General features: G+C 36.8%; 1 protein-coding gene across 1 annotated transcript in view; it reads right to left on the bottom strand.

Moving 5' to 3' along the window:
- The window catches only part of LOC146000222 (ATP-binding cassette sub-family G member 1-like), a 66,398-nt gene that overhangs the window by 19,937 nt on the left and 32,802 nt on the right, over positions 1-13,659 (bottom strand). The window contains exons 3-5 of the mRNA XM_083137621.1: positions 9,346-9,535; positions 4,490-4,635; positions 1,651-1,892 (exon numbers count right to left, since the gene is read on the bottom strand). Of these exons, the coding sequence (XP_082993747.1) occupies positions 1,651-1,892; positions 4,490-4,635; positions 9,346-9,535 (578 nt within the window). The remainder of the gene's footprint in view (positions 1-1,650; positions 1,893-4,489; positions 4,636-9,345; positions 9,536-13,659) is intronic.

Genomic DNA, 13,659 nt, shown 5'->3' with positions numbered 1-13,659 from the left:
ACTGACTATAGCATCGAAAGAGAATGAACAAGAGACTCTCGTACTGTAGTGTACGTATTTTCATAACTATTGTACATACTGTATTTCTATAAATTATGCAGGGTGGCTACTCACCAGGAATTCTTTGAATTCCATGAATTATTGGCTCCGGGAATTAGGCATGAATTCTGCTTGAATTTTTCTCCGTAGACGTGAAAAATTGCAACTTTCATTAATCCAAATCCCAGTAGGTTTTAGACGAATACGAACCGACTCACGTGAAAGGACACTTCATCCACTACTTTTCAACATAGTCCCTCCCCGGTACAGGCATTTATCCCAGCGCTACACGAGGTTCATGATGCCTGTCTCATAGAACTCGGGGTCCTGTTGTTGGAGCCCAACCCTTGCTTCATGCAACAGCATCCGAGTGAAACTGGAGACTTCCAAGATGCTTCTTCAAAGGAGCAAAGAGAATGTAATCCCTCAGAGCACACCCAAAACCTGCCAGGGCAGGAAGTAAGGGTTGGGCTTCAACAACAGGACCCCAAGTTCCATGAGACAGACATCGTGAACCTCGTATAGTGCTGGGATAAATGTCTGAATCGGGGAGGGACTACGTTGAGAAGTAGTGTACGAAGCATCCTTTCACGTGAGTCTGTTCGCATTCATCTAATAAATACCTACTGAAATTTGTAGTAGGCTTTGTATTCTATTTTTCCAATCATTTCTAGTACATATTTATTAATGCCCTGAGGCAAGTTTTTAACAGTTGAACTTTTATTTTTAACAAGGAAGGAAAAGAAAAGAAATCTGCATTGAAAAATAAAAGACAGAATTCTCTCAATCCGTTTGGTTTGTTAGTGTCCTTGCAGAACAATCTATCTGACACAGAGAATATTATTGCAAGGTAAGATATCTTGAAGTTGATTAGGTAAATTTGAAATTCTTATACTATGGACAATTTCTTGTAGATTACTACATCCCATAACATTTGTGACTTGTTTTTGAAGATGTATTTCTAGTCTGAGTATGTGAAATGGCAATGTAAACTGCATGCCTTAAATTTCATCTTTCAATTGACTTGAATTAGAACTTTTGGATACATTGGAATCGCATAGATCCTTTATATTGTTAATATATGTGTGTGTGTGTGTGTGTGTGTGTGTGTGTGTATGCATAGGTGATGAGAGGCGATAATACGTGAGGTTGAAATAGAGAAAACATCTGCTTGCATCCTTGAATGTTTTTAAAGTTCGCCTTCAAAAAAGGGAATTATACTTAAATATTATGATGATCCTGGAGTGGCCACCCTGTTATAAATTAGTAAATTCATAACATTTCTAACACTGGTGTGTTTTTGTATATTCTCTGCAATTTTTTAGGATTTTGGACTGGGCTCCGGGATTAAAAATTATTCCTATAGTAACCTATGAGAACCAGTGTTCTACATAACGAATGCCTAAAACAGATTCCGTTCTGCCATTTTGTGTTTTTTGTTAAGTGTGGAACGAATACCTATTTATTGAATTCAGCATTTTCTGCACGAAGTTTTTTCCTAATTCAAAACATGCACATGTTAAGATGCTACTTTCAACAGAGAAATAATTTGAGTACATCACATAAATATCAAACAAATCACAAGAGGATAATTTAATATTTTCCACTTACAAAAGTCAGCTGGGTTGTGATAAGCAGGGCACTCATAATCTATTGCTGATTTAATAAACGGGAGTAACTGGGGAATGGGCCCTTGGTATATGCACCTTCCTTCTGCCAGTGTGTACAGGTGGTCAAACATCTCAAAGAGCCTGGCACTTGGCTGATGGATCGTGCAGATGACCGTTCTGCCTCCGTGCGCCAAATACTTGAGCAAATCTATGCACTGGGAGCATGACGAGCTGTCCAATCCACTGCAAATAATAATGAAAGATTAACTAACTAACTCTGTAGCCTTCTTGAGCCCGAAGGTTCATGGCTGCAGCAACACAGGCCTTCCATCTGTCCCTATCCGGAGCAAGATCTATATACTCTTTTTCCATCCCTACCGATTTCCTTTAGGTTCATCTCAATATTATCCCTCCGTCTTCGTCTTGGTCTTCCTACTGGTCTCTTACCATCAGGTTTCCCAACAAAAATCCTGTAAACTCTTCTGTTCTCTCCCATTCATGCCACATGGCCTGCCCACCTAATAATGAAAGGTTGTAAGGAAAAATTGTAATTATGCTACGACAGCCTCTACGGACTGCCAGCCGAGATCATCCGACCAGTTACGGGGTGGGGTTTGGTCAGCACGATGGACCCCCAGTTGGTTTTGTAGGTTTCCATGACGCTGTCGATCATAGCTCCCCAATTTCCTCATGATGGCAACTGGGCCCACACACTTTTCAATTTGAATTTCCCTTCATTGAAGGGGCAAGGTTCAGTCTGCGGCTGTTCTGCCACCTAACCCCAATGGACACATATACTACATACTAAATGTTTGTATAAATAAAATAACAAGAAGGAACAAATACAAAGGTGAGAAGAAAGGCTTGTTTCCAGACACAAAAGAAGGAAGGGGATACACAATTGTGTTTGGTGCAACATATTTAAAACTAATACAAATTAAGATTATATAAAAACATATAAATATTATTAATACACGGGAAAGGACAAAATATAGTCAAGGGTTGGCAACATGTAAGGGGTAAAGTAAAGAATCGAAATAAGGGGACTTGTTTTTAGGAAGTTGGTTCAGAAGTGACAGCTACTATTTGCGAGTGCTGGAACACAGATATTGTTCATTTAACAATAGATTTTTGAGTTTGTCTTTGAAGTTGTTGCGATTACCTAATCTCAGTAGAAAAGTTGTTATGCTTCCCCGACAGGAGACTTGAACCAGCATGTAGCCTGACACTTTAGACCACACCACCACAGTGCAGGATAAACATTGGAAATAAACACTGACTTAACTGGCCTGATCTCCTGAGGACATATGTTTACAAAAATGTAAAAAAAAAATAGTTATTTAGCATCAATTTTTAATAAGCCAACTGCAGTAAATAAAGCAGGGCTGTTAAAGGTTCCTGAACCATATTTAAATTGATCCGGAAAAAAGATTTGTGGACCGAATTTAAATTCAGCCAGAAAATGGTCCCTGGACTGTATTTAAAGTGATCTGGAAAAAAGTTTCCTCGACCGAGTTCTTTATGGTCTAGACCCCATTTACACTTGCTGATTTTCTCTCCCGGATAGTAATTGGATTTATTTACAATTCCTGGAAATTAACAACTACAATTGTTGTTGATCCAGGAACCAATACATTCTAATCAGGCACGTATCTAGAAATACATTTCAAGGGGGGTCCAAACCAAGTGTGTTTAAATTCAAATAATTATAAGTATATTAAATTAATTTGAAATAATTATAATTAATGATGGTATTAATTAAAATATTTAAATTATTTAATATATTTTTATTTCATGAATAGGTAAAAAGACTCAACAGCATGAAATCATTATATAGCTAAGGTCGGAACAATTTGTAAAAAAACAATCTCCCTGGCAAGGAAATTAATGTCAAATAGATAAAGAATTGAATATCAAAAAAGGTTGTTCGATCCAGTTTACGAAAAGTAAATTTCCTGGTAATATTTTATGCATGTTATTGTAAGTAGGAACAGATGTTGCATAAATCTTCTTTGGTGCTGTCATTCAAAGTCGTATGATCCCAATATAACCCTTGCCTTCCAATTAGTTTAGAGGAAATAGCCCCCTCGATTAAACAACAAGTATATTTTCATTATTTATTTTTAGTTATTTTATTATTTAATTTTAGTACTTAGTAAATCTTTTGGGGGAGGGGGAGTCTGGATCTCCCCCTAAATAAGTTATTGATTCCAATGGGTTCCGTTACAGGCCCGGAACCTTTTTTCTCGCACAATTTTAATTCGGTCCAAGTTGCATATTGTTTCATTTCAATACGGAACTTGGACCCTATTTAAACTGATCCGGAAGAAAGGTTCCTGGACCGAACTGAAATACTTTCCAGATAACAAGTTCCAGAATCCATTTACCTTTGCTGTGCTGATTTTCTATCCTGGATGGGAATTGAATTTAATTACAATTCCTCGACCTTTAACAACCCTGAAATAAAGCTTACAGCTATACCCTGTCCTGGGAATCTGCAGAGCAAGGCTTGGCATAAAGGGAGAGAAGGGAGGGGGCAAAGCGAAGCAGCACGTGCGCTGCTTTTCTCTCTTCATGCACTCACTTACCCTCTTAACGCATTCATTGGTCGAGCCCCTTTGCATCACTATTTGCGCAGAGTCTTGTTTTTGTTTCCTTGCTCCAAAGATACTATGAACAGAGTATAGGCTAATTTCTAACTTGGGATTATTTCATGCTTTCTTGTCTCGAATGATTTGGTCAAGAATTTCAAATCACAGGACTAACTGCTCTACAGGTTACTGTCCTTGAGTCGTCATGTACATCAAATTTCCAAGATAACGAATATCTAAGGTACTCACGTTGTTGGTTCATCCAAGAACATGATTGGTGGATTGTTAATCAGTTCCAGAGCTATTGAAAGACGCTTCTTCTGCCCTCCAGACAAAAGGCCGTTCCTCGTCTTCCAGTGTTGCAGAAGGCCAAGAGTCTCTAATATTTCTTCGATCTAAAAGCAAAACATTTTGTATTAGTATTTTGGGGCCTTTTTAACCTGGCAGGATGCACACACTGCACTAGGACATATGGACGTGTACTGGGTAAAAAGATTCCCAGAAGAAAAATACTTCATAAGTACGAATTTCAATTGTTGATTAATGCAATTTTATTCGTTTTGAACATTTTCATTGAATCACACAATTGATAGAAAGGAGGGGAAAGGAAGAAAAATGTTGAAATACCAAATTGAAACGTATGAGCATGCATTGGGTAAAATGTACCCAGTGTGAGCGGAACTAAGGAACTAACTGACAGCCGATTCAAGGTCCTGACACTTGGAGGAGTTCACTGTATAGGTACTGAGAAGACTGGCCTCATACAATCATCGGAAGTGGTCAAAAAATATTTTTCAAAATTGGCTGGGCAATTTTTACCCATTTTTATCCTTACGGGTTAAAAATCTAATGACACTTCCGTGCCACATTAATTATATCACAGTGATGAGGCAGAATGGCAGATAGAGAAACACATATCCATGCTTTGCTAGTGAATCAAACTTTGTACCCCTGGATTTCAAGCAGGACTCTAAGAAAGACATTTCACCCTCATAGATGTGCATTTTAAAAGAATTTTCATACGCCTTCATGACGTGGTGCAAACCACAGGGAAGCACTTTACTTTACTTCATATGGATTCAAGGCATAGCTCCTGTTCTTTAATTTGAAATTACAGTCCCGTGCGAATTAATCGGAACACAGCAATTACATCCAGAAATTTACATTTATTGTCTTACAACATAGAATACTTCAAGTTTTTCAAACACATTTGTACATATATTCATTTTTCACATAAGGTACAAACATATAATCATTTCTAATAGTAAATAAGAATTGGGAGCACATACGTAATGCAATAGAATCAGCAGCTAAAGAAAGTATAGGATACCATAAACCGAGAAAAAGTAAGCCATGGTTTGATAATGAATGTCATAATCTAATAGAAATAAGAAATCAGGCTAGACTTAGGTGGTTAAATAACTCTCATGATACAAATCTAAACAATTATAATAGAATAAAGCGAGAAGTTAAACCGCATGTTTAGAAGTAAAAAAAGAGATTACTTGAAAAGCAAAATTAACGAAATTGAAACAAACAGCAAAAATAAAAATATCAGAGATTTATATAAAGGTGTAAATGAGTTTAGAAAGGGGTGGCAACCTAAAGTAAACTTGATAAAAAATAAAGATGGTGATTTTCTAGATGACCCAAGCGATATTCTACATAGATGGAAGAACTACTTTAATGACCTTTTAAATGTCCATGTAGGAGATAAATCAGAAGTAAATGAAGTACACACAGCAGAACCTTTAGTTCCAGAACCTAACTTGACTGAAGTTAAAGATGCTATTAAAAGGCTAAAGAATAACAAAGCACCTGGCATTGATTTAATAGCAGCTGAGTTAATTAAATATGGTGGAAATTCATTAATATGTCAAATTCATAAATTAATTTGTTTAATATGGAATAAAGAAGAAATCCCTCAACAGTGGAAAGAATCCATAATTGTTCCTGTGTTTAAAAAAGGTGATAAAATGAACTGCAATAATTACCGTGGAATTTCTCTACTCTCAACAACATACAAAATATTGTCTAACATTCTTTTAACAAGACTAACCCCATATGCTAATGAAATTATAGGTGATTATCAATGTGGATTTAAACGTAACAGATCAACTACAGATCAAATTTTTCACATCAGACAGACACTTGAAAAAAAGTGGGAATATAATCAAAATGTCCATCAGCTATTCATTGATTTCAAAAAAGCATATGACTCGGTCAAAAGAGATAAATTATATAATATATTAGTCGAGTTTGGAATACCTAAGAAGCTTGTTAGTATGATAAAAATATGTACCAGTGAAACAGAAAGTAAAATTTGTGTGGGTATTAATATGTCTGACAAATTTACAATTTATGATGGGTTAAAACAAGGAGATGCATTATCTCCATTGCTCTTTAATTTTGCCTTAGAATATGCTGTTAGGAAGGTAAAAGAAACTAAAGAAGGACTAAAATTAAATGGTGTGACTCAGTTGTTAGCATATGCAGATGATGTAGACTTACTGGGGGATGATGTGAATACAATTAAGAATAATGCTAAAATATTTTTCAAAACTGCTAAAGAGATAGGTTTGGAAGTTAACAAAGAGAAAACTAAATATATGCTTACAGGCCGAAACCAAGTGTTAGGTAATAATCAAAATCTAATTATTGATAACAACTCCTTTGAACCAGTTTCCAAATTCAAATACTTAGTAGTAATATTAACAAATGAAAATTATATTAAAGAGGATATAAAAAGTAGGCTTAATTCAATGCATGTTACTTCTCTCTTCATAAACTTTTGTCTTCTCGTTTAATATCTAAAAAACTAAAAGTTAAAATATACAAAACAGTAATTTTGCCTGTAGTATTATATGGATGTGAAACTTGGTCCCTTACATTGAAAGAGGAACATAAATTGAGAGTATTTGAAAATAAGATCCTTAGGAAAATATTTGGCCCTAAAAGGGATGAGGAGACAGGTGAGTGGAGAAGGTTACATAATTTAGAAGTACATAATTTGTATTCATGTCCAGATATTATTAGAATAATTAAATCAAGAAGACTTAGGTGGGCAGGCCATGTGGCACGAATGGGAGAGGAAAGAGGAGTTTACAGGATTCTTGTTGGGAAACCTGATGGTAAGAGACCTGTAGGAAGGCCAAGACGAAGATGGAGGGACAACGTTGAGATGGACCTAAAGGAAATCGGTAGGGATGGAAAAGAGTATATAGATCTTGCTCAAGATAGGGACAGATGGAAGGCCTGTGTTGCTGCAGTCATGAACCTTCGGGTTTAAGAAGGCTAGAGAGTTAGTTAGTTAGTTAGTTAGTTAATATGTCCTCCTTTTTGTTTTATAACTTCCATTACAAGTTTTGGCATAGATTCTACAAGCTTTGAACATATTGCATTAAGTTCATTGTCATGGAACCAAACAAGAACAAGAGACTCAATCACTGCTTGCTTTGTGGAACAGTTCAGTTTTGATATTCATCGTTTGCAAAGAGCCCACAAATTCTCGATTGGATTTAGATCTGGGAGTTCCCTGGCCACTTTAACACTCGAATATTGTTCTCACCCATAAAATTCTGAACTTTTTTGGCAGTGTGACAAGATGCCCAATCTTGCTGGAAAATGCCGTCACCATTTGGAAACTTCTCCTGGAGCACTGGAATAATTTTCCTTCTCAGAACATGTATGTTGTCAGCATTCATCATACGATCAATTGGCACTAATGATCCTGGTCCTTCATGGGTGAAGAATCCCCAAAACATCTTCTTGTCAGGGTGTTTTATGGTCTGTTGCAGATGTGCTGACCTCTGTCCCTGGACCTCAAAATGTGTTTCATCTGAGAACACAACTTTCTTCCAGAAAAAGAGAGAGAGAGAGAGAGAGAGAGAGAGAGAGCGAGCATCAAATTAAGTAGAAAACACACAAAAACCGGCAATCGATGTTGTGCGTGCAAACTGTCGATTTGTAACTAAACGTTTGCCGTACCACTTGCAGCTGAAGAACGTTTTATCTTCGATCACATCAGGAAGATGCTGCAAATTGGGATTTCCCATGCACATAATCTCAGTTCGAAAACTTCGCTCCCTGTCAAGCTGCATTCCTTTGTTCCCCCAAATGTCTACTCAACTTCCAGTTTCATTGAACTTGCTAGCTGTAGCAGCGATAAGATTAGTCTGTTCCCGCACATCAAGGGAAACAATGGTGGCATTTGTGTTCAGTCATGAATGAATTTTGTTTATCATCATGTGATTTTCAACATGTGTTTGTGTATGTGCAGTAAAAGGTAAAAAAAAAGGTAAAGTGTTCCCCTGTGCTTAGCACCATGCCATGACGTATAGGGGGTGTGGGGGTAACGCCCCACACTTTCTTGATCTGGTCATGAGTGGGGGTGATGTGATCAGCATCATGCCCCTGACCGCCTTTACCACCCAGGGTTTCTCCCAGGTACCCATGTTATTCGATGCTGGGTGGGCGCCGGGGCCGCTTCCAACGTTAGAAAAGTTCCCGGATTTGAACCGGCCGGGGATCAAACCCGGGACCTTGAGCATGGTAGTCAGATGCGTTACCGAGTGAGCCACAACGACCGCTAGTGATTATTTTATTTGTTGTACAGCAATGATATATTTAAATTCATACAATGAATAAATCACTTGAGATATGAAATTTAGAAATGAAGTGATTTTGTGTTGATGTTTTCTTTTTGGTTGAACAGCTAAGTACTTGTGTATGAGTACAGTATATAAAAATGAAGTAGTTTATCAATTTATAGCTCTCTTGTATGTTGTGTCCTCTCATGGTGAAAAAGTGTGTGCCAATTTTTTTTTCCACCGCTGATCTAACATTTTATTTACCGCTCTCCTCAGTTTTTATTTACCATAAATTTGTCTCCCTAGTGATAGAATATGAAAATATACTGCTTCCTATATTTTACACTAAATTTTTACTTTGTTATTGTCTTCGAATATTAACCACCAACTTTTTTCTGCTACTAACAATATAAATAATTAGCTTTCTGCTTTTTTGTTGCCAATTTCCTGGGGGATACAATTGATCTGTTTGACCCCTTTCCCAATGCCCGCACCCAATGTAAAATCCCAACTCACCAACGCAGTTTTGTTCGTCATGGACATGCTCTGTCCCAGCTTGAGATTGGCTGCTGCCATCATGGCCTCCTTCACCGTGAGCAGTTGGCGCACCTCGTCGTCCTGCATGATGTAGCAGGACTGCTTCTTGAATTTCTCTAGGTCCCTCTTCTCCCCGTTCACAAGAATTTCGCCTCCGGTTCCCTGCACGCTGAAACGAAACAGATCAGCCTTCGTCAGCAAAGCAGAGAAACTGAATGATTCAATTTCAGCAATTAGATCCAGGGAACATTTTACTTTGTTTTTGTGTACACTTCTCTCCTCATTTTGATGTAAGCATGTAAAACGAAACAGAAGCTACTGTCAGCATTACGGAATCAATTTACAAGTTAAAACTCCTCAAAATTCAAGGAAACTATTATACTGATTTATCTACACACCCCTAACACCCCCAAAATTTCCTCAACATCCCCCTAATTTGTTTCTCAAAGGCCCAATTTATCGTCATTTTAACTAAATTTATACTCACAAGCTCCAGATGGAATATTCTGGACAAACTCATGAATTATTACTATTTCTTTTGCAGTTGTCAGAAAATGAATACTACCTATATTTACCTATGTAAAAATAAATTTTATTTTTTTAAATGTTAAATATTTCATATTGTCCACATACTCACATTCATAATAGAACAACTAACAAAAAGACTGTAGTGAATAATATTCTTAATACTCATGTTTCAGTACATTACACATGTGTATTTATTGTTACAAACCGAACAAAATGTCAGTCAATAAAGTTTATTTTATTGTTACTTATACGAAACAGTTCAAGAGTTACAGATAACTAGGGAGCAGAAGTTGATGACTTAAAAAATATAGGTATATGACCTATGGAATGTCCTAAAAAATGGAAAAAAATGACGTAAAAATGCAAAAAAATTACCATTAAATGTAATAGTTTCAGGTTAAAAATTGAAATGAAAAGGAAATTAAACAAAATGCAATCTTGCTTTCAAAAAAACAAAAGCACCAAATGATACCACTTGCACATTCAATTAAAATATGCGACGAGGATTTCCAATGGAAACAATTTAATGAAAAAGCCGTATACACTGAATGAATTGGTGTAAAATGCATTAATTTCCTGCATCTTTGCCTGGTGATGTAGTATGGTGTGTTTCTGTGGCACTGTAAAGAAAAAGAAATTATCACGATCCACGTAAGACAATTTTTGTTTAAATTGTATAAAAAAATAGGGAAACCAAAATCAGGGACGCGTCCGGGAAAGGGTTCATAGACACGCCCGCCCCCCCCAGGAAAAAGTACGTCGGAAAAGTAATTTTTAACATCAGAAATTGTATGAAATATCTCACATACAAGCGCTTTCTAAATATAAATTGCATTCCTGCGATATATATATATATATATAGGCCTATGTTCACCTTGGTGAAAAGACTCAAGAATATTATCAAAATGAAAGAAGTGATAAAACATGACAAAACAATACACCGAATATTGCAAAAAATGATGGAAAAATGCCGAAAATCGAGGAAAATTACCTAAAATGTGAAAATTGGCAAAAAATGCACTTTAAAATAACCTTTTTTGGGTTCTAGACTAAGTGTAATATTGTGTAAATTTATAGGGCATCGTGTCGGAGATGTCAGAAAAAAGATGACATTTCATCAACTTCCGCTACCTACAGATATTGTCAAAGGCAATATTTGTAAAAAGTATCCAAACTTTCATGTAACAAAAGAAGTGAAATAATTCTTGAAACTTTCCTGGCAGTGATTGATGAGGTTTTTTTGGGATATCAACCAGGTGATTTCAATCCTTGAAGATGAGAGTGACATTAGCTCTCAAAAGACTATCCAGAAATCACCTGGTTGATATCCCAAGAAAACCTCTTCATCAAAAGAAATGAAAGTGACTTGCTCTATCATGTAACAATTTAATAGAAGCAAATTCAATGTAAATGTTTAGTTTGTCCTCAATTGTATAATCTATTATGATTTTTTTAAAAGTAACATGATGTGTTATTCTGCTTATAACTCTTATGCAGACTTGTGTAAAATGTGTTGGAATGTTGTGTACTGAAGGTTACGTTACATTCTACAATTTGTGTTTCTTGGTAGTGGACGCATTTCTTTAAAATTTGCTCTCTGAAAATATACTGTAAACTAAAGTAGTGAAATAGGTGCAATGATCCGAAATGTACTCGACACCACCCAATACTATTCTGGTGAATGTTTTGGTGTTGGCTGTGACAAGTGCAGTCAGTGGCATGTCCAATTTTGTCCAGTCCTGCCTAAGAATAGCACAAAAGCATAATTTATGATTATTTTAGTGTCTTCCCGCCCCGAGGTTGGTAATTTTGTACATTATTCCATTATTAGATTTTGTGCATTTACTCTGCAATGCAAATAGGAACTGTGATGTAATGCCAATGAGACACAAGACAAACATTGCATGGCAATGTCTTGGTGAAGCATGATTCCATGTTCCTTCAAGAAGTTCCTGTTTAAGTCAACACCACAGCATGAACGAGGATGTTACATAATGTTTGTTTCCAGGAAGTTGATTGGCTAAGGTAGCATTAGGTTACTGTAAATTGCTTTCAAGCTATCTGTGCCTTAGGTACCATGTTGATAACACTATAATGAATAAGGTTAGATGTGACATGTAACAACCTCGGGGAATAAGAAATAGTTACAGATGGTTGTTACTAGATGAAAGGTAGGGTTGTAATAAATATATGTAGGTTTCAAGGTTGCCTGTAGAATTTTTTCCCTTGGGGGGAGGGGGCAACACTGTTTAAAGTAGGCGATGCTATCCCCTAGTGAAGAAAACTCTCATAAAGCATCCCCCACTGGAATAATTTATGTAGGCATTTCCTCCATATTAATCCATACAAGCATCGCTCCACTTTCCTCGAAGTAGGCAAAGCACCTCTCCTCAAGCTAGGAATTTACACTTTGAGCATAAGGGGGTAAAACAAGATTACATATCTTCCTCTTCATTCATAAAAACTAGTATTTTTACCGTTTATGATTATTTTTCAACAATTGATAAAATTGGAATTGAATTTAAAAATACCTTTGCATTGTTCTCAAGTTGAGGCTTGAGTCCACTATTTAAATAGAAACTGGATTTGACTCCCTTCCTTTCCATAAACATCTATCACTGTGTTGATTAATATATTTTTTTTTCCATGATGAACAGAGACCATTTATTCTGTTGTCTTTCATGGCACCCCTTATCCATTATTTTCATGCTACAGTGTCACCATTTGAATTACATGAAGTTTTTCTCAGAGGGAGGGACAAGTGCCCATCTGGTCCCCCTCTGCAGGCACCCTTGATAGGCTCATAATAAGATGAAGTAAAGTAGTTCTCGTAACAGCACAACATTTCGGTAAGCTAATGAGGCTCTGGCGCCTAGAACCACAACCAATACAAACCACTGTGGGTTTGTGTTATCCTGTATCCCGTCCATGTGTGTGCATGGGCATTGCAATGGGGGTGGGAAGGTATCGAACTTAGGCATTTAAATACTGAACTGTATTTCAGGTAATTACAATTCTAGTGCAACAGCAGGTGTTGCAGGCCCGTAGCTAGAGGGGGGCAACTGCCCCCCCTGAGAGCCTGCTTTGCCCCCCCTGTGAAAAATACAGAACACATTCCTACCTGGAATTCTCACAAAGCTTTACAATTATATCATGTGTTACTCTAACAACATAACAAAGACACTTATTGATTTTGTGATTTATTAGGGTGTATGGGATTCCGTATAATGTCGTATCAGAATTGGGGAAAAAATTCCCTTCCAAATTCAGACTTCGGATAATGATTTCGCAATTTTCAGTATCTAGAACAGTTGTGACATTTTGAGTAGTCTTGTATTAAAGGTAACCTAATGTGTTCGGATGTTCTTCTTGAATGTGTTGCCCTGAACTTGGAACTGCTTACATTTTTATTTCCAAAGTCTACCTTTTGGTAATAGTGATTCATGTGGTAGAGAGAGGGAGTGGATATTTGATTTTTGTTACTTAGCGTTGCTTTTCTGCCTCATCTAGCTTATCGCAACAATGAGTGATGACGTGAAATTGATGAAGAGACACTCATATACAGTGCCGCAACTACAGGGGGCAGGGGGGCATTGTCCCCTCCCCCCGACATTGGACGGAAGTCCATTCAAGGGGAAACAAACATTGAAGTAAAAAAACAAGACTAGGAGAATCTAAGAATAGCAGGACAATTGGATACTCATGATGGAATTAGTTTTTACGTGTTCCTTGCATTTTTCTTTCAAATTTTATACAAATTAAAAT

The sequence above is a fragment of the Lepisma saccharinum genome, chromosome 16 (assembly GCF_977018435.1).
Source record: "Lepisma saccharinum chromosome 16, izLepSacc3.1, whole genome shotgun sequence".
Classification (NCBI taxonomy): domain Eukaryota; kingdom Metazoa; phylum Arthropoda; class Insecta; order Zygentoma; family Lepismatidae; genus Lepisma; species Lepisma saccharinum.
This window is presented reverse-complemented; position numbering and strand designations above follow the sequence as displayed.